The sequence below is a fragment of the Anser anser genome, assembly GCF_964211835.1.
Source record: "Anser anser genome assembly, chromosome: 3".
NCBI classification, from domain to species: domain Eukaryota; kingdom Metazoa; phylum Chordata; class Aves; order Anseriformes; family Anatidae; genus Anser; species Anser anser.
Window position 1 is genome coordinate 121,193,112 of NC_139722.1, and position 26,360 is coordinate 121,219,471.

Below are 26,360 nucleotides of genomic sequence, written 5' to 3' on the forward strand. Positions count from 1 at the left end.
TCTATTTGTGTCCTCTCAGGCTCTTACCCTCCGCCTCACCACCCATTCCTTATAATTTCTCTTTCTCCTAATTATCACTTCCATCCTCTCCCAGAGCCTGCCTAGTTCTGGTACAGCTGCTCAGGGCTGAGGATCAATGTGGCCTCTTCTGTCGGGGGTGGCTCCTGTAGAGGGGAACAGAAAATCTCTGTACCATTTCTGGAATAAATAGCACGGTGTTCTGACAAATCCATCCTGCTCGTGAGGTCTGGGACCTCTTTGCTTTCACAGTCTTGCTTTTTTGTAGTTATATCAGGATTATTTGAAATGCTCGGAAAGCACAGTGAGTGCAAGATGGCAAGGGAGATTGAAGGGGCATGGTGCATGCCGATGGAAAATCCAGCAGCAGCGTGGGCTGTTTAGGTGTTTGCAATGGAGGGGAAAGCAAGGCTTACTGAAGCTATTGGGCACCTGGGTCAGCTCTTCAAAATTAAGGATCTGAGCCCACACCCCAGATTAGTGGTTTGAAGAGGGGTTCAACCTGCTGTGCAAGAGTAGCTGGAGACAGACTAGAAGCCTGGCAATGTGCATGGTGGGTGGGCAAAGCGTGGTGTGATGGGGATGGATGTGGTGGTATCGTTCGGGCAGCTGGCGGTTGCTTAGCAGGCTTGTTCCAATAACCGAGGGAGCAGAAGAATGTTTCTGAATGCCCAAAAGTCGGTTCTTCCCAGTGGAAGCTCAGCCTCGGGAGACCTGGAGAGTTCCTCTGGCTTATGTGAAAGGATCCTCCGGTGCTGCAGTTCCTCACACCATCTTTGCCATCAGGGTGCTGGTGATCAGGAACCGAATCCCATAACTCAGGAACTTGGTAAGTGGTCAGAAGTAGCAGGGAAAATGACAGAACAGGGAAGAAAGGAAAATAATCATTCCTAGAGACCTCTATGTTATGAGAATACCTACACTTTTTGTAAGACCTCTGAGCATACTATCTGCCTCATTTGCAGGCATAGAAATAGCGCACAAGCCTTGAAAGCAGTTTGGGCCAGGTAATCTCCAGTTTGAATACTACCCAGCAACAGTTAGTTAGTTTAGTTATGTTAACAGACAGCAGTTGAAGAATGCAATGGAAGCTTTCGGGTGCTCCATTTCTGATATTCCCTGCCGTAGGGCTCTTCTCTGATGAGAGGTTTCACAGAAAGAGCATCTGGAAAACAGCACTGTGGCCTTTCTGTCAGAGTAAAAACTCAGAAAGGCCTTTTCTTAAAATGACGTGCCCTTGCATTCATCAAGGGCCTGCTGCGTGCAGGTTTATCCTGTTATGGCAGACTAAGGATACAAAGAGCTCCTGATGGGCATTAGCGATTTTAGAGACGCCCAATTTGTATGGGTCTTTTGGGCTGTATTGCTGAGAGACAATCATCCCTGTGTTCCCATTTCCACCTTTAGGGAAAAGGAGGCATAATGAGATTTCTTAAGAGTATGTTTAGGAAAGAACTGGAAGGGGATAGGAATAAGCAGATCTAGGACACTTTTAAGTCGCGTTCACAAAGTTACAGTTCAGATTGAGCTGGAAAGAACGACGACGGGAAGCAGCACAATGCCTTTAGGCACAGATGCACACACAAACACAGAGGTGACATGATGCACACTGCACTGGAGGGATGGGGAGCCTCACAGCACTGGTTACTCTAGGAGACAAAGCCAAGATGCCAAAAGGGAGGATAAATGCTCCCTTTAACGATGAAGGGGCTGTGAATCCTGACAGCCTGCACGTGGCGTTAAGAAATGATGCTCAGCTCCTTCCAAAGCCTGGCGAAGCTGGCTTCCCAACCAGTACACCTTCCTGTGAAATCTCGAGATTTCATTTTTATCTCCAGGGTGTCTAATTACCAGGGAGTTGTTTGATCAAGCTAAAATATTCCAGAGGTAATAGATGGAGATGTTTATTGTTTGTAAAGCTGCACTGATCGCACCTCATGCTCGACCTGGGCATTGTGGAAGGATGGTGAGGGAGAAACTGTCCTCGGCCACTAACATAACAAAATGAAAATGGGCCACGAGATTTAGAGCCCTGGGAGCAGCACGTGGGGGTGCTTTTGCACATAGTGCCATATGTGAAGAGAGCATAAATATTTTTTGTGAGAGAATTTGGTCTGGTTGAAAGGGTCGCTCGTGCCAGATGGAGGTGGTGAATAGGAGTCAAACTGGGCCCCTTAGTTCCTAAGCGAAGTGGCATTTATGCTACTAAAATACAGCAGTAAACAAAGCCCGTGAAGGCTTGACAGTAACATTAGCGAATGGCTACAGTGAAATGACTGGGAAGAAGGGAAAAACAGCCCTGGCTATTTGCAGAGCAAGAGAAATGGAACCGGTTTTGACAGATCAGACGATGCAGCTCTGGGTCAGAAAAGCTTTGTCTTTCATTTTTCTGGCTGCGGATGAAAAATGGTGCCTTTGCATTGTAGCCGGAGAAGTTCAGATTTTAACGAGCCTCTCTTTCTCACTGTCTCCCAATTAGGGGAAGCATATTTACAGCTAAATGCAAAAATAATAAATTGTATTTCATGGCTCTGAATCAGGGAAATCTGGATTGCTCAGAATAGCTACGATGTCATTTTCACATTATGTAACCATGGAGGAGATTTTTTTCAAGGTATATAAACAGAGCAGAAGCAACTGCTAGGCAAATAACATAATGAATGTCCCCCGGCTGCAAATCGTCCATAGGCAGGATAGCATTTTGTTAGAAACCTTGCGGTGTTACCCGAAACCGTTGGGCAGAGGTTTTCCAGATGCAACGACTGTGTCGTTTTACTGGGAAAAAAAATAACCTAGCCTTGAACCCTTGTGTTTTTGGTAACTGTTTTTCATTCAAGAGTTCAGAATGGTCCTAGGGCAAGGATTTCACACGTGGTTGCAAGATGTCTAGAATGGGGGATTTGTGAAGGTTTAAGTTAACTTGGTGTTGGCTGATTGCACCGGCACACCTGACTCACCCGTGAAATCTCATATTCTGTTTGTCTTAAAGCTCGGCCCTGGCATTAGAAGTGGCTGGGAACTAATTGCAGAAATCCAGCTTCCTACTTCAAAGCCCATCTGATAAGCCCTTGCCCAGGGCCGGCAGGAGGGTTCTGCCACGGTGCAGCTTGGAGGCTGAGCTCTGCTAAGAGCACCTGATCTCCCCGGCTCCCTTGACAGCTAACGGTGAGAAATAAACCCCCTGGAGCTGGGCAGCTGGGAGCAGAAACCCAATTGCGGCACCTTCCAGGAATGAGATTCATTGATTCTAGAGAGACCGAGGTAGGATTTTGCTTTGAATTACCTGGGAGAGGAGCCTGCCTCTCTCTCCTGATTACAAAGGCACTCTTCAGTATACAGCAAAGCCTTGCCGATGATCGGGCAAAAATGAGTTTTATGGATCGCTCTGCGTTATAGCTTCTAAGCCCATGTAGTTGCCCAGTTTCATCGCTCGATATAGATGTAAGCCTCGTGTGGAGGGAGAGGGAGGAGGGCTATGCTTTTCACTTATCAATTTATCAGGAGCATGGAAAACCGATAGATATCTGACCTCTGTATTCAGGTACTTTTAGAATTGATGCTAAGGGACCACAAACACATCTTCATTTTAATGTCGTGCATTGCACCTCAACTGGGAGCTGTGCTTCCCAGAGAAAGAGCAGCGGGGTAGCTGGAACCACGTGGAACCGCAGACAGATTGTGACCGTAAAGGAGAAAAAAAGATGAAGTAAGAGCACAGAGATTTCTATCTTCCTAGTAAATATTTATCTTGCGTGTTTAAAAAGGCTGGGAGCCACCCTTGCCTGCACCAGAATCCAGCTGTCACCCATGGCTTTGCTAGTTCTGTAGGCAGCCTGCAAAGGGCTGGGGCAATGAGCTCTGTCAGAAGCGTGATTGGAAATGGTAATTGGAATTGAAAGGGGTATCTCCCAGGCTTCTTCCGAGTCCGTAACACTCAGCTCCCGCTCAGAGACCCAAAATACCTCGCTTGTTTGTGCTCTAACCTGCAGCAATCGAAACCAGCGGGGGGCAGGGGAGGCCTCTGGAATAAATTGGCTGTGAAGGCGGTTCTGGTCTGGTTCAGATTCTGCCGCCTCTGAAACGGGCTTGCTTCTGCAAGGTGCTCGGTTTATGGCACGTCAGGGGAGAAGCTTTGTGGATCATACCCTTTCCACATACATGTCAGGGTAGAAACTGCAGCTGTCCCCCACCCACAAGAAGAGCAAGGGAAGAGATAAAGGTTTACATTAAAAGAGTTTGAAAGTCTTCCCTAAGATCAGCTGATACAATGTACAAACTTCCTCACAAAGCTCCCAGTGGTACTCGGTTTTGATAAGGATTAAAATATCTTCTGCCTTTTTTGTCTCTGGATGTTGTTTCTCACTATCATTTTCTTGCTCACAAATACAACAATCAGCATATGCCATAAAAATCATGATGTGGCCATAATCCAGTCCCCAAAGGGGTGAGAATTCAACTATTTGGACTTGGAAGAAAGGGGAAAACACAGATCAAGCCACTAGCGTTCTTCTGACAATGTGGCCCTGAACCTTGTGAAAAGTCATCTTGCCGATTTGCTGCTGCTGTTGTAGCCCCCTTCCTGGCCTCAGCTTTTGGTATTGAGGACCCTCGACGCCTTCCACTCTTCCCTGCACCAGCAGCCCCAATTACCACATGCGTGCACGTGCACACCCAAACACGCACATGCATGCTCAAGGTGTTGGGGCTTTAATTAGGCTCTGTCTTCAGCTAGCTTCGTGCCAATAATCCTTTGCACCTGTCAGCTGCATGAGAGGTTTCTGAAATTGAAAATGAGAAACCTTTCGGCAGCACAGGGAATCCAGGCATGCCGGCTAGTTAATGGGAGATCTTGGGATAGGGCCGGGGAGCTCCACGCGGGCGTCTTTAGAAGCTGCCAGCCGCCGCGGTATCTCTAGCTGTTAGAGAAGCTGGGAGCCCAGACACAACCTGTCACATCGCATCTGCTTTATTTGGTTAATAGACGGTGTTTGAGAGGAGGTGAAGCCTGATTCAGAGGCATCAGCTGCCAGTCGAAGCGCGCTGGTGTTCAGCGAGGAGCCCGGATTCCCACAGCAGACGTCTGAGTGTCTCGGTGGGAAACGCTGCGTTCGGCGTGGGCCACGCTTGCGGTGGGGCGATTATTTTCCCAAAATGTTGTTTTTCATACTGCTGTTTCCCCAAGCTAATTGAAAAGGAGCACAAATGAGATCTTCCTTGATTCAGGAGTGCTTTGATGGCTGCACAGATTTCATGGTGAGTTTGCTCGAAGGAATCAGGCAGATTTCAAACGTTACCATCTCAGCCTTGTGCTTGGCAAATTCCTGGTGTGTGCACACGCTTCCACAGTGGAGTGACATGGGCTTACCCTCTGCACGAGCAAAGAAGAGCCCTGGGCTCTTGTTGTGTAAGAAATCTCAGGAGAAAACCAAGCTCCTTCTCCTCAGTTCCCGGGAGGAGCATCAGGGATCTAACATGCGCGTGAAGTGGCCATCACCGACATTCGCTGACATGCCAAGTTCACCATCGCAGGCATTTTCAGGCATTTTGTGTGTTTGTGCGGGGTGGTGATTTACACCGGGGGGAAGAGGTGGAACTGGTGATATGACGGCCCACAGAAGGGTTTCTGCCATACAAGTAAGATCTATTGAAAGGATGAGTGACATCTCTCTGACTGTAGTCATCCATCACCCTTTCCCCCACATTCACCAAAATGGTGAACCGAGCTTTCTGGTGGCTGCTTTTTGTTGGTTTCTGTATTTGCTGACTCCTTGTTTTGGCATTGTGACGCTTAATAGAACTGCAGGGAGCGCTCTGGAAGTTGCCTGTGAGAGCATTGCTGTCACAGGGAGCATGGGGGAGACTAGCGGCTCCATCAGGGTATGTCAGCTTGTAGGTAAAACTTCAGTGGTAAATATGTGTTTAGGGACAAAAAACAACAACAACAACAAAAACATAGACCTGTACTGAAAAGGGACAGACTTTGGATGTGGGACTTTGAATGTTTTATATCTGTTACTGAGGTGGTAAATGGTTTGTGCTCAAAAGGAAAGCATTTGTGAAACATTCCAGTCCTTGCTACGCTTGGTTGTCTCGTAACAGCAGCCCGAAAGTCTCTATTGCTAAGCAACTAGTAGCTTGACATCCTGGCGTTGAACCGCGGGATAGGTGCAACAGGCTTACGGTGGCTGCAAAAGACAAGCAGCACCCTGGTGGAAATCAAAGAAAAATGGGCTTCTGAGCACTCTGAATGGAAGAACACGAGGAGAACTGTGTATGAAACTGCAAAAACCCTTTTTTCCTTAATTTCAAATATTGTTAGGAGATTGAATCTAAGTTTCCAGGCAAGCCTGAGGCAGAAGAGATAAAAACGTTGAGTTTCAGCAATAAAATGCATTTTCCGACATTCAAATTTTATTTTGCATCTGACCAGTATACCACCAGTATATTTGAACTCTCACAGTATCTATTTTTATTCTGCTGGCTGTGGGAAAGGAATTCGCAGGGAGCTTTGTGCTGTTTCACACGTCCCTGAGTTAGAGATAATGAGGAAAACAGCAGTAGAACCAAAAACTTGAGCAAGGTCAAGATAAAGTAAATTGGCTACAGTGTTAAAGATGAGCTTTGGGCAGTGGCCAATTGCTGGCTGGCTCAAGGCGCGTGTCTGAGGGTCTCTAACCAATTGTAGGACAGATTCGGGCGCGTGGACAGCGCCTGGGGCTACGGGGAAAGTATATGTAGTAGTGAAAAAGGGCAATAAATGTCTCCTGTTCAAGAACCATCAGGAGTCCGTGTCTTGCATCCCTTCAGCTGGCTGGAGAAACTTGAGTGTGATTAGGTCCCCGTCACATGTAGCTGTTTTTGAGCAGAAGGGCTCCTTTGAAAATGATGAGGGAAAGGACGGCAGGGAGGCAGAAGCCCGCACTGTGATGGGGTTTGAAAAACGCTAGTTAGGAGCAAGCGCAGATGACCACAAATATTCGAGCAACTATTTTCAAACCATGTTCCTCCTCCTATATCCTCTGCCCTTTTCTTTAACAGCTGCCTTGATGCAGCAGCAGAGCCTTCAAAGATAAGAGCATGCCGGGAGAGAGAGAGAGAGAGAGAGAAAGAAAGAAAGAAAGAAAGAAAGAAAGAAAGAAAAATACGCACACACTGGGCATACAGAAGGTGAGAATTCTACATTCATTATGTACTTAAGTATAATTTTTTCTCCTGTGGCTTACAGGGATGCAAGATGAGGAGGAAACTTCTGCAGAGCCAATGAAAGTTGAACTCACATGCGAAGCTGCAGAAGTTTCAAGTAATGACGGTAAGTTGTTCTAATAGTTTAGTTGTCCTAAACTGAATGCATAGCATAGCTTTCTAGTGTTTGCCTGTACATCTCCTCCTCCCCTCAAAAAAAAGTGGTTTATAATCCCTTCAGCCAAGTCCTCAGGGAGTTTATGTGATGTCTACTGTCACCTGTTAGAGACTTATGCAAGTTCATGCAATCATGCCAGCTTGGTCTCTGAGGTCTAGAGCCACGTTCCCAGTGGCCCATCAAGATACAGCGGAGTATGTCTCTCGTAAAACGGAGCCCCCAGGACTTCTTGGAAGTCTGGTGGAAGTACCTTCCGGTGCCATACCCCCACCTCGCTAATCAACTCCATTTATCCGATCAGTTGGTACATTCAGTCTGTGTACCTTGTAACTCAACAGTAGTTTAGGCCTGTGAGAATTTTGGTTCGGAGGTTGATTTGGCCAGGATATATCTGGTTTTGGAGAGTAGTCAGAAAGGAATAGTTCTGAAAATTTCTGAGTTAGTGCCTGTCTATGTCAAGGGGTACTCATATGCTGACCTCTAATCGACGTCAGGCTCCGTCCAGCTGCAAGCTGACTTCCTTTCTTCTCTTCTTCCCTGGAGTCCCAGCGTAGCTCAGTCTGGTTAGAAAAGAGAAGTTCTCTCCTTAGAGCATGTACTGCTAATAGTACTATGACGATTTGTGACCCAGCAGCGGTTCTGGTTGGGTTTGTGAACATTAGTAGCCCGAGTCTCCTGACTTGGAGCTTGATGAAATTGTTCTGGTCGACGCCTTCAGTAAGCGGGTGACCTAGTTGTCTGGACAAGTCCCAGCAAGGGCTGAGTACCAGGACACTGCTCCAGCCCTGCAGCGCGTGAACAGGAAAATGGCCTTCTGTGCTCTTCCTGGGTGTAATGAAACACTGGACGGGATCAGGGCCCTGGCGCTTGGATTTTGGTGAGGCCAACCATTTACCACCCTCGTAGATGCACTCTTATAGCTGAACAGAACTACGTCAGGGACTCTTTGGGTGCTCTTTGGGGACTCCGAAAAGCAATGTTCTTAGAATTGGGCTTGCCAATCACCGTCTTGTTTGTTATCCCAGAGTAATCCCCTGTCTGTAGTGAAGACTGATTCCAAATCCACCCTTGAACCTCTTTGGCATTTACATAATACCAATTGAAAGTGTACTTTTTTACATCTCTAAGATAGAAATATGACTATAAGAATGTGATAGTGATTTTTCTTATGCAAAGAATTGAACGCTGATTTCCTTTCTCTGATGTCAGATCATGCTGCAGCATTTGAACTGGCGGCTGATGCTGATACTGGCCTGTAGAGGAGCTTTTGCAGTTTTAGGGAATGGAAGCATGCCTAATGGGTTTTGTTGCATTTGTTTTGTAAATAGTGGAGATTATGCTTTCGATAGTAAGTGTGCCAAATAAAGCCAAAACAGCCTTCTCCCCTCATCCCCTGGAAACAGACCAGCCAAAAAATCCGTAGTCACATTACGTTGCTTTAATTTCTGATCCCTGGAGTGGCCTGGGCTACAGAAAACAAATCCAAATATATCAGAGGAGTATCTGTAGGAATTTCCCGCTGGAAAGAGGAGCGATCACACAGCTATCGTGATGCGCGCTGCAGCGCAGCACAGCAGGTTCAGCAGATGGCCTCTGAAATGCCGATCTTTGTAGGTTTCTTTGTTTCCATTCTCACTCATCTTGTAAGATCTTCTACACATAGCTCATCTTGTAACTTCCTTTTCTGCAAACTTCCTGTTACATTAAATGATGGGAAAAGTGTGTTTACTCAAGCTGCAGAAAAGTACTCTGCTCTCAAGGGAAGCCTTTACTCCTCCACAGCTTAACTTGCTCTCGGGATGGTAGCAGAAGGTTGTTTTTCATGGGGTCATACAGTACACATTCAAAAAACTATCACATGTTAAAAATTAAAAAAAAAAAAAAAAGGTGGAAAGATCTAACTCCTCACACTCTATGTGAAGGGCGAAGTTTCACTGTAAAAGCCTCCACATTTCTAAATGGACAGGGTACATTTGCAAAACCTAATAAGTTTCCCTTTGACAGTCATTGTTATGTAAACTGCCTGTTTTTTCTCTGGACCCCTTCTATCAGTCCCGAGCGAGCTCATTGCTCCGCAGCTGAATGCCCAAGAGCGTATCACCAGGTACCCCTTGGCAGCCCAGTTCTGTTTTTTAATCCCGTGTTCTGTGTCACAGGACAAAGAACTCTATAAATGCAATGTTTAGAGAGATTAGGTAGATCTCAACATTGGTCTGTCTAGTGAGCAGGGATGTAATGTAATGTAGTGATAAATTTCAGAAATTCCTGGTCTCAGAAAGTTGGCTGTGATTGTCCATTGGGAAAGCTGCCTGATGGGCCAGGGCCTGGGGTGCACGTAAGCCTGAGTGGGCACATATAGACAGAGATGCAGGTTGCTGCTGGCGATGTACAGGTTGCTGTCGGCAACCGCAGCAAAGATCCCTGGTAATTAAATTTCTTGTACCCAGGACAGAGTTGCCAGTTAGTATTTTTAATGATGACAAAACCCACCGTTGGCGATGGGTTTCCCAGGTGGTGTTTCTCTGCAAATGGGCAATTTTTTCTCTTCCACCAAAGCTGTGAAGATTACTAAGGTAGCTGTTAATTTCCAGCTGGTATTAGGTGGCTCGAGCTCTTTACTCCTTTAATAATGGAGTTCCTTGCTTGCCTTTTTTATTCTCAGCCTGCAGAGCACTGTGTCTTGACTTGCTGACACAATAGGAGAAAAGGAAATGAGGCAGTGAGCTCAAAAGAGGCATCAAACCCAAAACTTGAGCTCCTTTCTTAAGCCGCCGTGAGCCGATGAGCTCGGCACCTGTACCCCGACCTTCCGTGGCTGACAGGAGCAATATAAAAGCAAGATCTCAGCAGCTAACGCCGCCATGCGTTTCTGTTGTAGATGCAGTACCCAAGAAAAAAAGTAACTACCGAGTAAACAGGTGCACAGCTTTCATCGCGGCACAGCGGGTTCGATTCAAAATAGGTAATTTGCTTTCCTGAGCAGTCGGGAGTTACAGCTGAACGTGCTATCACAGAGCTATATAGGTAGAAAGGGAAACATTGTTTAGGAGCAGCTGAAGAAAGAGGTTACGTTTGCAGGAGTCTGACAGAGCTCCTATTTAAATCAACACAATCATACTTTTTGTCCTCTGCTGCCTGGGTCTACAGGGTAATATCCTCTGGGGGGAAACAGGCTGTCTCTCTTGGATGACTCTATGCTTAGTTTTCCAGTCTCCCATTTACCCGTCTTCTCTGCTTAGATGCCGCGCTGTGATGCCCAACTACCTGACCTTTAAACACGTAGTTGTCCCACAGGGTAGAGGCGGGATGCTGCAAAAGCACATCCACCCCTTCAGCTGCCAGGCTCTGGCGAGTACAAACCATGTGCCAGGGTATTTTATTGTCCTCTTGCGGGGAGCTTGCTTGCTTTTGAGGGGAAGCCATTCCCCAGGCTTCGCTTGAGAGCTGTTAAGCAGCTTGATGGATGGAGAGAGGAGAAGCGGACAGGCCCTCCCCTGCAGGCAAGAATTGAATCAGAAAACAGATAGGAAGAGTGCAGAGAGACATCCATTTCCGTCACACAGAAATGTCTGCTCCTGCTGTAGAAAGCCCTGCACAAAGGTGTGGAAGGGGCAGCGGGTAAAACTGAGCGTAGGTGATGGGCAGCCTCCTGGAACTGGAGTGCTTCGCTGAGCTGGTGGCTGCTGTAGCACATTACTGTTGGCGCAGAAGACTGCTGACATAAGGTGGCCGTTTAGCACCTCTAAAAATGTTGGGGAAGCAGTAAGAAGGCCATTATGGGCTTGCGACATGATCGAGCGTAGCGCACCTGGGGCTAACCTGCTGGGAGGCAGCAAGGGTGGCGAGTCGCATCCCTCCATATCCAGTGGCGGTCCTTCCATCTGCCCTTGTGGTAGGCTCTTCACGGCTGCGTTGTTTTTGGCCTAACCATAAAGGATTATGTCGGAGGCATCATAGTGACATATGTTGTTAGGGCAAACCCAGGAGTCTGCAGAAGCGTATCCTTCAGCTAGATCTTCCTGTCCCTGTTGGCGTTCATGCGGGGAGCTGAGTTCAGTCAGTGATGTTGTCCTGGTTTCAGGTAGGACAGAGTTAATTTTCCTCCTAGTAGCTGGTAGGGTGCTATGTTTTGGATTAGGATGAGAAGAGCGCTGATAACATGCTGATGTTTTAATTGTTGCAGAGCAGTGTTTACACCAGGCCAAGGACTTTTCGGCTTCTCGCTCTGTCCTGCCAGCGAACAGGCTGGGGGTGCAGCAGGAGCTGGGAGGGGACAGACCCAGGGCAGCTGACCCAAACTGGCCAAAGGGGTATTCCATACCATCTGACGTCATGCTAAACAATATATAGGGGTGGCTGGCCGGGGTGGGGGGCCGGCTGCTCGGGGATAGGCTGGGCATCGGTCAGCGGGTGGTGAGCAATTGCATTGTGCATCACTTGTTTCTTACACATTATTGTTATTAATACTAGTATCATTATTATTGTTATTATTATTTTCCTGTCTTAATAAACTGTCTTTATCTCAACTCACAGGCTTCACTTTCCGTTTCTCTCCCCCATCCCAGAGAGGGAGGGGGGAGGGTGAGCGAATGGCTGCGTGGTGTTTAGCTGCCAGCTGGGTTAAACCACAACAGACATGTAGAGAAAAGCTGATAGAGAAACATGTTGTGGCAGTAAGGCGCCGGTGAGCACACATGCTGGTTTCTTTCAGTGCTGGCCTTACGGGATGCCCAGCTGTGGTTTCTGCCGCGGAGCAGTGGGACTCAGTGTTTCCTTCCGCCCTCCCACTGGCTGCAGGTGTCGGAGCTCCTCCAGGGCTCCCCTGGGCATTTGCATCGCCCTCAAAGAGGTCCTGAGCAGTTTCTGACTCACCAACCTCAATGCAACATGCTGTCTGCGGCAGCTGGGCTGACTGCTCATAGCCGTAGAATGGGAAAGAGTGGGAAGGAGGCGTGCTCATTCAGCATGTCGGCAGAGCTTTGCCTCGGGTTGCAAAGGAAACTTTTGTTTTGAGAAAGATCTCGGAGAAACATGAGCAAAGCCTGATGGCACTTTCAGAAAACCAAGCCAGTGAAACTGGCCAACTTCATAAGGCTGAGAAAGGCTGCCGTCATCGGTGTGCAGCGGCCTTCCCGTAAGGATTTTTTATTAAGTATCTGGCCTTTGCCATGCCAACACATAGAAGGAACGTGACGTCGCTCAATGCGATGTATGTCAGAGCTCCGTAATCGGGAGCGGATGCTTTCCTTGTTATTCACTGCATCCATCTAGGAAGCCGTTACGGGATGCATTCTGCATACGGATGATGAATAATTTACAAATAATCCATCAAAGTCCTAACAGGTGTGTTGATGTGATATCAATTTGGGAAGAGGTCATACCGCCTGACTGGAAGTAGCTTCTAACTGTTGGCCCTTCGTTTCCCCTTGCCTTCTCTTAGTTTCCGAATCTTCCATTCAGATGTGAGGGTTTTCCCTGACCCGCACATCAAATGACTCGTAATCCACAGCTGAGGCCACATCATAAAGCAAGGTTAAAAACAGAAAACAACTGCAAACGACCTTGAGTCCATTCCAGAACAAATACCAAATGCTCCTTCTGAAAATGCATGTGCTGAAGGAGCCCTCTTGTATGTGCACGTAGCCTAGCGAGGACCGATCAGACGTGTCATATCATGTAGATGTCATTTTGGACAAAGATTGTACTGAAATGGACTTAAGCCTTCTCACATTTTAGTACTTCTATATGGAAATAGAAGGTTGTCTGGGTAAACTGATCGTAGGCGAGTAAATGAGTATGTGTAGGAAGATCATGCGGTTGCCCCTGTCTGCTCTCTCAGGCTCCTGCCGTTTGCAGTTCAAGAACAGCCGGAGGCAGAGCTAGTTTCTCTGTAATTAGAGATGGATCCACATCTGGCCTACGGCGTGGCCCGCGTCCCACTGGGGACGTTGTCAAAAGCCCGCGGACATTCAAATCAAAGGTTTTGCTATCTCAGCCGAAGGCTCCATGCAGGGAATCCTTCTTTTGCTCCTTGTGCAGGGAAGCTGAGGGATCCGCAGGCCTCGTTAGCATGGCTGATGTGAAAAAATCTCCCTGTCAGGTGCCAAAGAAACAATCGCGTATCTGTACAACCCCCTTGCTGCAGTACGGTGACATGGCAGCAGCGATGGGCAAGGGTTGAGTCTGTATTTCCTGGCAAAACTCTAAATTACCTTTTGGAGGGTCCTATGTCTCTGTCGGTGGCCTTGGCCTGCAGAGACCAAGGAGGGTCAGTAAGCTCTTGAGCTGGGCACCTCCGCTAGGTGCCAGAGTGAAACTTTGGGCTAGGAGGAGTTATTACTCAATGGGATAAACTGAATGAGTATGGTGGCTAGCATGTGACAACTGTCCTGTTTTGTTTTCAGCTGAAATGAATAGCCAAGGTGAGAGCAAGAAGGATCCCACAGAAAGCGCGCCAGAAGCGTAACCAACAGGTAAGATGTTTACGGCTGTTTTCCCCCCAGCTTTCCATTCCAGTTCTACTTGAACACTTGCTCAGGAAATGACCTCAATTTAAGTTAGAGTTCACCAGAAAGAAAAATAAAAAGGAAGATGGTACTCCAAAGGAAAGAATTTGGCTCACAGGGCTTCTCGTGCGCAAAAGGATAAAAATAACTAGTAGGTTGGATTTGTCAAGTAGATATCATAGTAGCATTCTGCAGCGGTAATGGATTTTGACAGTGCCTGGTCTTAGATTGTCAGAAGGTGGGACAGCACTGAGATAAGCAACAGAAGAGTAAGCAAGCGAATGGTTGTTGGCATCGCTTAGGAAAAGGACAGGTAGCCTATACTGGTTGGTACAGAGTTCAGTTGCGTATGGTCTGTGTTCTGGGAAGAACAGGTTCACAACATGAAGGCTTTATTGCCCTCAGCTCTGCGATGCCTCACGTCACTTGTAGCTATGCTGCTGTAAAAACGAGGCCAAGGCAGCGAGCTGTTCTCTGGAGCCATGCAGATTCTTGAAGCTCTACTGTTTTACACACTGAATGATGGTGGGTGCTAGCACAAGAGCATGCTACAGCGGTTATCACCGCCGTGAGATTTGTCATGGGTGTAAATGGCCTCGCCCTTAGGTAAAAAAGAGCTGTGAGGTAGGGAGACAGAAGTCCCGGGTGCACCCTCAACTACCAGAAGCAGTTGCGATTTCCCTCTCAGAAGTAGAATTTCCAAGCGTTCATATGCAACCCTCCCTCAGTGCGGGGCAACGGCAAGCTGCCGATATCGTATACAATGAGTTGTGTTATTTATGCTCGGAATAGGATTTCGCGTAGCTCAGGACCTGATATAGAAGCTTTGCAACAGTGGCAGCTGTCTCAGTGAGATTTAAAATAGAAGGCCCTATTAGCGAGCCTACCCCGTTGTCCTTGTCAGCGTTTTGACAGCGTGCTGCCGTACCGCCGGAGCGAGAAATACAGCCGATGAGGTCGCAGTGAAAACGTTCAGAGGCGAAGCGAGAAGGCGCCCTCGCAATTAAAATACAGCTTCTGCAGCTCTTCCTTCCCCCTTCCTGAGCCTCTGTTTGCATGGTCTGTTAGGGAGAAGGACAAGAAACCAATGAAATCCTCACCGTTAAAAATGCATTGAAAGGGTAATACCCTTGCATTGACTTAAGAAAAAAGTATCTGTTGATTTCTGTTAGAGACCTGGCGATGAGGAAGCAGGGGAGAGGAAAATAAAGAAAGGATAGTTTGGTGCAGGAAAAGTTGCTTTGCACACAGCCCAAGAAAAACAGGCAGGTTCCCATCTCGAAACAGGCAGGAAACAGCAGACGGGCAATGGCTCGTGCGGACCAAAGAAAGGCCTCACCGACGCTTTCTGCCTCATCCCTCGTGGAGGCAAATTATTGCCTTGAACTGACAAGGGAATAAATGTGGATGGCAGCAGGAGGCCCCAGTTCCCTGAGTAGTGCCAGGACTGAGCTCTGGCACAGGATTCAGAAGGTTAGTCGAGCCCAGCCAGCAAGCTGGTGCGATATGCTGCGAGTGAGGGAGGGAACATATTCTGGCAGTTCATGGAATAGATGCAGGCTACAGACCGTAGGTCACGGAACTGCCAAAACAGCCACCAAGCTGGCTGGGTCTCCCTCGGCAAGAGAGAGAGGAGCTGTGCCAATGAGAGATGCTGCAGAGGGAACCATAGAAGTTACATACATGTATATACTGGGTGATGCGCATGTGCTCTCTGCACATGGTGGATAGCGGAAAGTTAGGCCGCCGCGCTAGAAAGATGAGATGTGGGTCCCGTGCAGCCTTGCTAACTGATGCCTTTTTTCTTTCTTTCTCTGTTGTCTGCTGCAATGAACAGGAAGGATGCAGGAGATGAGAGAGCAGACAAAACCCGAAGGGCAGGTGCCGACACCCTACGGCATCGTCCTTGGCAGAAAAGAGCAAGCGGAGGTGCTCCGCGGGTTGGGAGGGAGGGAGCTTTGGGGAAGTGACTCTTTGCTTTAATTTCTCTTTGTCCTTCATCGCGTTTTGTTCTGTAAACCTGCTGGAAAGACACACAACTTCCCAGGTCTAACGCTGTTTTGCAACTATCCCTGCAATTACAACAGTTTCTTCTGAACAACGAGTCCCTGTGTCGTATTGGGTCTCTTTTCCCCCTCCGTCGTTTCGTTGGCCTGTCTCCAGGCCCAGTTCTTTTCTAGCATCTTTACCTTCCGTCCTGCTCATGATACCCTCTGCAGGTGGTGTTGTGTGTTTATTTCTGCCCAGCCCCACCCCTCCACCCCCTTTATTAAACCAATCCTTAGGATACAACTGGAGATTTGCTTTGAGAACACAGACTGCTGCAAAGCACGATCATCCCCAGGCACTGATAAAAAAAGAACCCTCCTCGTGCTAGGGATCGGAAAGACGGGCCGCTCCAAAATCTGGCAAATACCGACAGGGACAGCCCTGTGCATTGCCCACCTCCAGGCTTCCCAATCAGCAGCTCCTGGCATCTTTTGCCCATGCTGAGCAGTTGGTGGCTCCAAACCCCGGCCACTACAAGAGGCGCTGGCCAGATGCAGAGTGCGTGCCTGGCGCTGAGTTCGCACATGAACTCTACTGTCTTGTTGCCCCAAAGCCTCGGGATTTCCCCAGACCTGCTGTTTGTCGGCCTAGAGGAGGTCTCTCTGGTGCGATAACGCTAAACCATGACCAGCTACTACACGGCTGGCCCTTCTGTGGTTCTCACACACGAATAACGTGCGGGGCTCGAACAGTCAGCACCTGACTGCTTCCCAGGTAGGTCTGCACTCCTCCAAATCCACAGCCTGTAAGTACCGTCTTTGGGTAGGGGTAGGCAACAGATCTTTCCCAGAGCCTGTGAGTGAGGGAGGAGAACAGGTATTCTGCATTCAGAACATCGTTAGATAGGGCATCTGGCTTTAACAGCTTCACACATACCTTGCATGAGCCCTTGTTATATTTTGTACTGCGTATGCATGCCTTTCTTTAAAAACAAAATAATAATAATAATAAAAAAAAGGCAAATAGAAGTTATTTGGATAAGAACATCTCCCCCCTATGTCAATTGTTTTGCTAGCGAATGCTGCGTGGAAATTTGTAGAAAAGGAACAAAAGGGTTTTGCGTCATGCTCTCAAGTACACCATCAATGGAATGGATGGACAAAATGCACGATGGAACGATGGAAGAGCACACAGCCTGTGTCTGGGCTGTAATGTGCTATGAAGCATATTTTAAAATGCCTCCGAGAATAATTGGATCATGTTAATCAAAAGCATCGTGGTGTTCCCTTTCTCCCCTCCACTTCTTAGACACCAGCCCCCAAGTACTTAATGACTACCAGAAGCCAAGGCACAACGTTTTCCAAGACATGGAAAGATCACCATCCTCCTGTGACCTACAACCTCCAACAGCTATAGGAGCTGTGGTAAAGAGATCTCTGCTGGCAGAACAGGGAGCAAAATGTGGCTCTAAGGTAGAGAACATCAGCTACAGCATTTGATGGCTGCCGTCTGCTGCGGGTGGATTCAGAAGGGCATAAAGACTAGCACAGATTATAAAAGAAACCAACAAAAGCCCCTGATTTCCTGGTGAGAGCGTGGCCCCTCAAACACCACCTCTTTCACCTCGCTTGCAGCTCCCGCAAGCATGCTTTTTTTGCGGGGCCTTTTGCAGCAGAATCCTCACACAGGGTATGGCTCCCACGGCCTTTTACCCCAGACAACGGTCGCATCTGAGAAGATCTCGAGGAGCTGCTTCATCGTTCAGTTCTGGAGATTGGTGGGAACTTAAGACCGACAGATGGGCTTTAGAAGAAAAAAAGGAGCTGATGTAAGCGTATGTCTTGGTTTCATCCTATCGCTGTTTTTCCTGGACATGTTAGGTGCCTACCCTCTGGCCCCATGCTTCAGACTCTGTGTTCCCTTTGAAGCATCTCTGACGGTGTTCTTTCGCATACCTGTTTGCTTGCCAGGTGCAAAGATGCATCTTTCAGGACGTGAATTTTCTTCTGCCATTCCTTCACCTCATTTCCAGCTGATCCCAGTTCCACATCCAGTGTCTCTGCAGAGAGTGTATCCACGTTTGCTCGTCCCGTATCTGCCAGTGGGTTTTCTGTACTGGAAAATTTGGATTTGAGCAGTCTGTCAGAGCAGAAGGTGGAGGAGCAGATCAGTATCTTGGAGGAAGAGGAATGAACACGTGAGGTGTCCCTCCTTTCGGTTCCCTTTGTCTCGGGTGTCCGACAAAAGACCAGGAGCGAAGGGCTCCCTTGAGTTCGGAACAAGAGGGAGCCACCTCCGTAGGGCAGGGAATGGACTTGGCTAGCTCATACTCAAGGCGCTCCAAAACATCGAGAATGACCTAGATAGCTGGGTCCTCCGCCCGGGTAAACTGGCCTCGAAAGAGCTACTGCACATCCCTCAGGCAGGCAGTGGCCTCGGATTTGGCAAGGAAGCCGAAGGAAGAGCCCTGCGGGAGGCGAGCCATCGAGGTGCAGTCCTTTGGAGATGAGGCTCCTCCAACCCTTTGCAAAGAGTGACCTGTGTAAAGAAAAGGCAAGAACTACAAAAAAAGCTTCATGTATGCCATGCTCTGTAGAACCCCTGACAGCAATGCCACGCAGTTATCATGGAGCCTTGGCTCTCGAACAGCAGCGACTCTTTGAAGTTGTGAAAGGCTTTCCGGAAGATGCAGCAGTGACTGTAAGAAGTGCTGAGGAAGGAAACACGGGCGTCAACTAAATTGTTGCTGGACAATTTTCGGATAGGAATATGCCTTTCCTCAGGTGGATTTTCTGTTTTCTTGGGCTTCTTGTTGTCTTACTAGTCATGGAGTGGGTTGAGTCCTTCAGCTGGCTGTGCCGGCCCTGTGCCCACCAACGCGGTCTCTGCTGATGTTGCTGGAGGTGTAGCACAGGAAGCGGGTTTTGGAGAAGAAATTTGGAGAGAATTTTGGAGGCAGAAGCACTCCACTGCGATTGTTGGCACACATCTCAGTCAGAAGCTAGACCTTGGCCCCCAGTAGATGACATGAAAAGAACGGAAGCCCTTCGGTGCAGCCATCAGTGTACTGAGCATCGGCCTCCGCTTTACTGCTGTAGCTCCTGTGTCTGACAGCGCCAGTCCCCGCCACGAGGGGCTGGTGAAACGTTTCCTTTCACGCTGAATTCCAAAGATGTCCAAGAGGCTGTCTGAAATGATGGCTCATGCATTTGCTGAAGCAAATTGCAAGTCTTTCTGCAGGGGGCTGGAAAAGCCCTTTGTGAATTAACCCTGTCCCACTTTATGTACTCAAAAAAATAAGCATACAGAAGATATTTGTCTATCTGCAGCACACGCACACTTTGCTTTTAAAGTGACAAATGGAGCAGAGGATGTTGGATCTATTTCCATGGGGAACAGGGGTTTTGATCATATAAATCATCCAGGACTTGCGTTACACTGACATTGGTGTTACAAGGGAAACTTTGTAGAGAAAAAAGGGAAAAGAAAAGGAAAAGTGATGTTCTTGATCACAAAATGTGAAGAAATGCAAAGAAATGTAGACTTTTGCTTGGAAAGTGTCTTCAAATAGGTGGCATAACAGCTATGTAGGCTAATGGACGCGTGCCTCTTCTGTCAGCCTCTCCTTTATGTGCCAAATTCATTCCTTTCCGGGTCTGTCACTGCTCCTTGTGTCTGAGCCATCTGTTGGAAAATGGTGAGAATCGGCGCCTTCATATTATGATGTTTGTTAAAGCAGAAAGGTAATGAAAAAAAAAAAAAAAAAACCACAACGCATTCTCAAGACAAGGCTCTGGTGCTTGTGCATTTGCTCCCTCCTGACTTGGCTGATGGCATGGTGGCCGCTCAGTGCCCGTCAGGTTGGATGCGTGACTGCAAGCGTGCGTACAGTGATGTGACGGCCAGCTCTCAGCAGAACTGGAAATGTCACAGGGATTTTTGGAGGTAAGAAAGGTAAGAATGGACTCTCTTCAGCCCAAAGAGGAAGAAAAGGCTGTCAGGTTGAGCCTATCACTAAATCAGAGCTAATTTGTAAAAATAAATAAAGAAATGTGTAACTTGGGGTCTATAGGGAGGGTTGGAGCCAGGCCTACCCCTCTGCTCCCTGACATCCCCCAGTGCTAGGGTGGGTGCTCATGAGGGTGCGTGAGATGAGCAGAGGGGGAAGGTGCACTTGTGGTGGAGAGAGAGAGAAACCTTCTGTCGTCTGCAGGGGGAGTAGGTGCGTTCAAAGGGAGGAAGGACTTCGAGTGCAGGGAATGGAAGGGCACGGCAGGGCCGGGCCCTGGTGTTGCCTCAGCACTTACGCTGAAGTAGTACTAAGTCAGTACCTGCAGCCTCTTCCTGGTTATAGCCTGTAGCACTCTGACATCCCCTTGTTCAGCCCTGTGCTCAGCCCACGCTCTCACCCTCTGGCTACTTCCTCACCTACCAGTTTCCAGCCTAATGTGGTCAGCTTCACAGGGAGCTGGCTTGGAAACCCCTGTCTTGTGTCTTACGTGTACTTGACCCTAGGGTGCTACCTTCTCAAACAGTTAAGTGCTGTGCCCCACATTACCTGCTCTAATATTAGGACTGTATATAATACTGAAAATAAAACTTGAATAGGAGCCCAAAATCTGAATAGGAACCATACATAAATACACCACGAAACCAAGAACAACCAACACCCCAGTCTTCAGTACTTCTTTATTTCCTGTGGGTTGAAATTATGCTTTATTTGCATCATTACCCATTGTATTTCACAGAGTATACAAATACAGCCTTTTGTCACATCTGAGCTTTGGCACAATACCTACAGTCCCAGCTGGGCACAGCCCTCTAACAACATCCCTCCCCCTTCTCTGCTCTGCCTTGCTGCCCAGAGCTGCAGCAGGTACTGAACCCCTTTCTTTGCACGAAGAACTTGGTACCCCATCAGAACAGACTCCTGCTAAAGGAAAAGCAAGGCTTTATTTCACACATACTGTTTTTTTTGAAGGGCACCGTTCAGAGATCCCAGCTCCTTCTTTGCCCTGGATGCTTCCCCGAACCCCTCTGCTGTGGGGAGACCCGCCCCCCACGGCCCTGCTTGGCCGCTCTGTGGGGCCTGCAAGGGGCATGGGGATGCTTTCCACAGCAGGCCAGCCCTTACCATCCTACACCTGCACTGCTTTGTCATCTTGTCAAAGCCATCCCGACACCTCACAGCACTGCTTTGACCCCATCCCATCCCACCTGCTTACACCCAGCTGAGGCCAGAGCTGCAGGATCAACTCCCACCTCCCACCTTTGCTCTGAGGTCCCAAATACTGTGGATTTGAGCTTTTCTCCCTCACCCCAACCCACCTTTGACTTACAGGGTTAGAGAAAAAGGAAAACAAAGCAGCAGCACCTACCGCCTCCAACTGGCTACGCTGCTCTGTGCCATTAAAACTGCAGTTGCTGCATTCAGATGACATCTTGACAATGTGGGGCATTTCAGTTTGGTTGTTTCCAGTCAAACCTACTGCCACATGGAGAAGACAAAAGTAGAGTTTCATTTATTCATGAAAGCCAACAACAAAAACAACTATGGCAGCTATCTCCTGCTTTACATGGCAGCTATGACAAAGCCTAGGATAAGGATGAAGTTGCCTGGCAGTGCTACATCCTTGTTTCCTCTTCTTCTGCCACAAATCTGAGGCAGAGAGCACCTTTTTTGTGGACCCCATTCATGCCTGGGAAGGGGAGGAGGTAGTGGGAACGTGACAGGGGCATGATAACCCAGGGAGCCAGCCTCAGAGGTGCACAGCAGCATGAGTAGTAGCACAACTCCAAGGAAATTAAAAAAAAAAAAAAGAGTGCTTTTGACTAACTATCAGCTAAAAAAGGTGAAAGATAGTTCCTGCTGCTTTAGTCTCACCATGGCTGGAGAAAGTAGTCCAGAGGTGAATTGCTGGTGCATTTGTTGAGGAAGCTATCATTGCCCATGGCTCCTCCTGCTCTCAGGGACACGCCACAAGAGGCACTGAACTGGTCCTCCGCACTGAGCAACTATGATGTGATGACATAGCTCAAGTTATTTTTGCAAAAGGTCCCTCATTTCACTTGAAAACTTGCCCCTTAGAAGGCAGGGCAGAGGCTGTTTATAGACCTACCTGGCAGACACCCCAAAAAGGAGGCCTCCTTCCTGAGTGTCCCTGAAGAGCACTTCATATACAGGAACCACACAAAAAGAGATGAGGAGCATCTGCTTGTTCTGAAAAGCCACAAAAAGAACACCATCAAAGTGGCAGTGGCACAGCCATTGAACAAACCAAATGAGAACTCACCCCTTAATGCAAGGCCTTGGAAAGTCAGGGTACGCAGTGATGTGCAGCCCCAACAGAGGGAGAGGACATAAGGGCCTTCTATGGGGCAGGCTTGCTAGAAGACACCATCGCCCATGGCCCACATCGAGAGCAGCTCAGGCCACAAAGTTTGGGGAAGATAATTCAACCTCAATGCAAGCATCAAGGGAGCCTAGTGAAGAGGGGAGCTGCCTACGGCAGGCCCAGTGCAGGCTGACATGACCCCAATGCTTGCAGTGAGCCAGGGCAGGCTGCTCCCTGAGGGAGGAGGCTGAGCTGCCTCCCCACAGACGTACAAGTGCAGAGGAAAGCACAGGAGCAGGACCTCAGCAAATTTACAAGTGTTACAGGCAGACATGGGGGTCCAACAGCTGAGCACAACAGGGCCTTCCACCTGCAAGAAGCACACAAAATGACCCAGGAAAGCTGCAGAGGAACCTGGGCTGCTGGAGGCCAGCCAGCCCCAAGCCACCCATTGGGGTACAGGGCCCACCATGATGAGACCACAAAGCACCTTTTCCTCAGAGTGTGGCATCTTATAAGTGGCAAGCATCATAGGAGACACAAGGGGAAGGAACAAAGAACAGATAGATACAAACCCTGCAGCCCTCAACTCCACCACAGATGCCAGCCTTTGTCCCCCACACAAGTCAGCAGTGCCATGGCAGGAAGAGCAGCTCTCCATCCAGATGCTGGCCACACACAAGGATAAGCAGCACAAACAGACAAAAACCAAAAATATTACTATAAATGAACAGCAAGGGATGCTAAAATAGATGAACTAGAGAAGGGCTCGTTTTGAGGTCACTTATCCTGTAGCACATAGTGTACACCCCCCTCCTTTGGGGGGGGGGGGGGGGGGGTGCAGGTTCTGTAGCCTAGTATTTGACCTGGTCTCTTTAGGGTCTGTCTGTCCCATGGCAACCTTCAGGCTGAGCTCCTTCAGCCAGAGCAGCTTCTGCTCATGAGTGGCTTTCATCAGCCAGCAGGTCTGTGACCCCTTTGTTAGATGGTTCAGGTGTGGCAGCCATTTCTGGCCACATTCATAGTGGGGTTTGTGCTGTTGGCACAACCCCCAAGGCTGCAGAAAAAAGTGCTTGTGTCTTGGCTTTAATCGTATCCTACAGAGCTGGACAGCCCATTAAAAAAAAAAAAAAAGTCCTCACCAGTAAACCACAGTAAGCATTGAATGGGTGCTTCCAAGGAACCACTGCCAATACAGCGCCAGATCTGCTGATGAAAACCAAACAGGTCAGGCAGCAGGACAGACAACCTCCAACCATGTCCAGGAGGGTTTTTGACCCCCTGAAGAGCCAAATCCCACCAGAATTGCTCTCCAAGCCAACTCCAGAGGCAATCACTACTCAGCCTGCTTACTCCCCCAGGGCTCCCCTGAGCACCGCTCTGCCCTACCAGCCAGCACGAGGTGAGGATGCCAACAGCCAGGTCTCTCCCCTAGCTGCTCATCCAGCACCTCCCCCCTGCTCTAGCTGAGAGCCCTCACCTCCAGCCCCTGGATAAAGCAGCACTGCTCCATATCCTCAACCAGTACAGCCTCAAAGTGCACCAGCAACTCAGCTCTGGTCACCTGTTCTTCCCTGGCTTTGAGAGAACAGACAGATTCAGATGGTCTTAGAAATACCAAGTTCTCTAAGGAAGGGGTTCAAGAATCTTTATTTTAAAAGTTTTACTAGAAACCTAAAGCACCTACAAACTGCTGAGAGCCTCTGCACACATCAATGCTTCCTGTTGAAGGAAAGCAAGATATCATTAACACCCAAAGCCCACAAGCACTTCAGAAGCAGACAGCTACAACTCATCCAGGTCAGCAGCAGACACACCATCACAGCTCCTCACCACCTCTTGGTCCACTTCTGAGCACAGGGATGTGGCTGCAGAGCAGCACCTCCTCAGCCCCCAGTTGCAGTGAACACAAGGAAGCCCCCACTACCCCCTCCCTAACCTCTCCAGCCCTGCTTTCAGCCTGGCCCTCTTTATTGCTGCCAGAGCTGTGGAGGCTGCTGGTCCCAAATCTCCCCCATGTGTGTCTGCCTGGACGCAATCAGCCCAGCCTAGGGCAACCTCGTTGGGGGAACGGCAGGCACCTGCGGGGCTTCCTACATCCTGGCACCAGCTCTCCAGATTAATTTTTATTTATTTATTTTTATTTTTACCCTGGAGGCAGCTTGTCACCTTACGGCAGCCACAGGGGGACTGCACGCTGCTGGCAATGCCTGGTCTGCCCCAGGGCACGGCCCTCATGCGGGCCTGACCTTTGTGATTGCAGCTGGAGTGGACCTGCCCTGGTCACAGGCCAGACCCCATTTATCCGTAACGGCCCCGTGGTGTCGTTCAGTAAGGGTTGATTCGGTTTTTCATAAGTTAAAAAAAAAAAAAAAAAAAAAAAAAAAAAAAAAAGATGAAGAAGGAGAAAACCCTGTTCCCTGGCTAGTGTATCACTGGACATGTAGCTCAAATAATCAAAAAAAAAAAAAAAGCATGTTCTTTGCCATAAAAATTGCCTCTGCGGACTTAGAAAACCAAGTGCATTTGTGAAGCAGGGAAGCGGGAAGGGGAAAAAAGAGATTAAAATAATTACAGCTTTCCTTGAGTGGGCCTGCTGGAGCAGAGATTAACAACGGCAGGCGGACATGTCCCCCTGGCTCCCGCCTCTGCTGGCGTCCATCCGCCACTGACTTCAGATACCTTGGTCGAGCTCCTGGCCCTGCCTGGTGCTGCCATGTGGCACTCACCCTGGCCAGACACGCCTACTTTTCCCCCAGTTTTCCCAAATTCGCACCAGACATGGAGGATGCGCTCCTTGGTTTACAACGTTTGAGCTGCGTCGGGGTGAGGCAGGTAGCACCATGACAAAAAACTTGATTTAAAACCTTCCCAAAAAACCTGCAAAACCACACAACACAAAACTCACCCTGCGCACTGAGGGGACGCTCAGCACCATGAAGGTGAGCCGAGCACGGGTTTAACTCAGCCCTGCTTCCCTCTTGGTGCCTTCCCACAGCTTCCCTGCCAGGGAGGGGAAAAAGGAAACCAGACAAAAAGTGGGGTGCCCGATTTCATTAGCATCAAACTTCATTACTGCCAGCAGCTGATAGGAAATGTAGCTTGATTGTTTTAATTTGTCTATTAATTTATGAAACGCCTGTGTCCTTGGAGCGCATGGGTCCCTCATTTCCTGCCTCTATCCCTTTGCTGTGTCACCGGAGCCCAGGGCGCTGTGCCTCCTCTGGCGAGGTGCAGGGGGTTTGGAGGTCGGGTGCCCCCAAGCAGCCCTCAGATCCCCCCGGGGCAGCAGACAGCAAGAGCCGGAGTTTGTCCCACTTCCACAGCCATATCCACCACTTATGCCTGGCACTCATGAAAGGCTCCTGAGGAGCCGAGTGGACATCAACATCACGTTGATATGGGTCCCACCGCCGCGAGGTCAGACCTTGTTTCCACCTGGTGTGGGATGGTGGCCATGGAGTGGGGAAAACTCCTCTGGGAGTTGGTTTTGGGAAGCTTTCACTGAACACTGGAGGAGCTGCATGCAGAACAGGCTGCTTTGCCGAGTCCTTCCCTCACAATGTCAGGTGCCCTTTCTCGATTTATCTGCCTGCTCTGGGCATGAAAATTTCTTCCCAATTTCTGTTGCTCTCTCAGCAGCTGTTGTTATACAGCCATGGATACACCAGAAGCTCAGGCCCTCCCAACAGAGCGGGGTTTCTCAGTGCTTCGATGCCTCATGTTTGTCACTGGCAGCTCCTCAGGGGGCTTGGGAAAGGTGAGTGGACCTTGAGGGCTGGGGCTACGTGAAATTTAACTTCATTTGACCCTGTGTGATTTCCTACAGCCTTGGTGTCCATGGACCTGGGAAACCAGCCCCTCGCACAGCGGTCCCTGGAGGGCCAGCGCGAGATGTCCCATCCCACTGGGGTGACCCGTACCCTTAAGAGGAGCCCCGTTCACTCCTCCCTGCCCCTGCATGTGGCAGGGGACGCAGAGGTGGATGAAACAGGCAGGGGAGAGGGCTTGGGGAGGGGAACGGAGAGGCAGAAAAAGAAGGGCTGAAGAGGACAAGCGTAAAAAAACAAGCTATTAGCAAAGGCTGGTTGGAAGTGCAAATTGGCCACAAGGAAAAGAAAAGATAAAGCATTCACAGCTTCATAGGATTTT

At 48.9% G+C, this 26,360-nt stretch overlaps 2 protein-coding genes and 1 long non-coding RNA gene across 24 annotated transcripts in view; 2 read left to right on the forward strand and 1 right to left on the reverse strand.

Moving 5' to 3' along the window:
* Window positions 1-15,982, forward strand: part of MACROD2 (mono-ADP ribosylhydrolase 2) — an 859,998-nt gene extending 844,016 nt beyond the window's left edge. For all 9 annotated transcript variants that reach the window (XM_083829142.1, XM_083829141.1, XM_083829148.1 and 6 more), the window contains 3 exons: window positions 7,244-7,327; window positions 13,783-13,851; window positions 15,722-15,982. In XM_083829142.1, the coding sequence (XP_083685268.1) occupies window positions 7,244-7,327; window positions 13,783-13,844 (146 nt within the window). In that variant the 3' untranslated portion in view covers window positions 13,845-13,851; window positions 15,722-15,982. The remainder of the gene's footprint in view (window positions 1-7,243; window positions 7,328-13,782; window positions 13,852-15,721) is intronic.
* A 154-nt stretch (window positions 15,983-16,136) lies between these two features.
* LOC310896641 lies at window positions 16,137-24,142 on the reverse strand. 14 transcript variants are annotated; one of them, XR_014581702.1, is made up of 8 exons: window positions 24,026-24,130; window positions 23,896-23,930; window positions 23,689-23,786; window positions 23,351-23,414; window positions 22,784-22,876; window positions 21,993-22,093; window positions 21,758-21,888; window positions 20,153-21,358 (listed from the first exon to the last, which is right to left on the reverse strand). It is a non-coding gene; the product is annotated as an uncharacterized lncRNA (long non-coding RNA). The 14 variants fall into 14 exon arrangements; XR_014581691.1 differs by lacking the exons at window positions 23,689-23,786; window positions 23,896-23,930 and adding an exon at window positions 16,137-19,557 and having other exon boundaries at window positions 21,252-21,358; window positions 24,042-24,142; XR_014581692.1 differs by lacking the exons at window positions 23,689-23,786; window positions 23,896-23,930 and adding an exon at window positions 16,137-19,557 and having other exon boundaries at window positions 21,252-21,361; window positions 24,042-24,142.
* A 1,407-nt stretch (window positions 24,143-25,549) lies between these two features.
* The window catches only part of LOC310896639 (uncharacterized protein), a gene marked incomplete at its 5' end in the record, with an annotated part of 31,625 nt that continues 30,814 nt past the window's right edge, over window positions 25,550-26,360 (forward strand). The window contains one exon of the mRNA XM_083829153.1: window positions 25,550-25,968. Coding sequence (XP_083685279.1) covers window positions 25,550-25,968 — 419 coding nt within the window. The remainder of the gene's footprint in view (window positions 25,969-26,360) is intronic.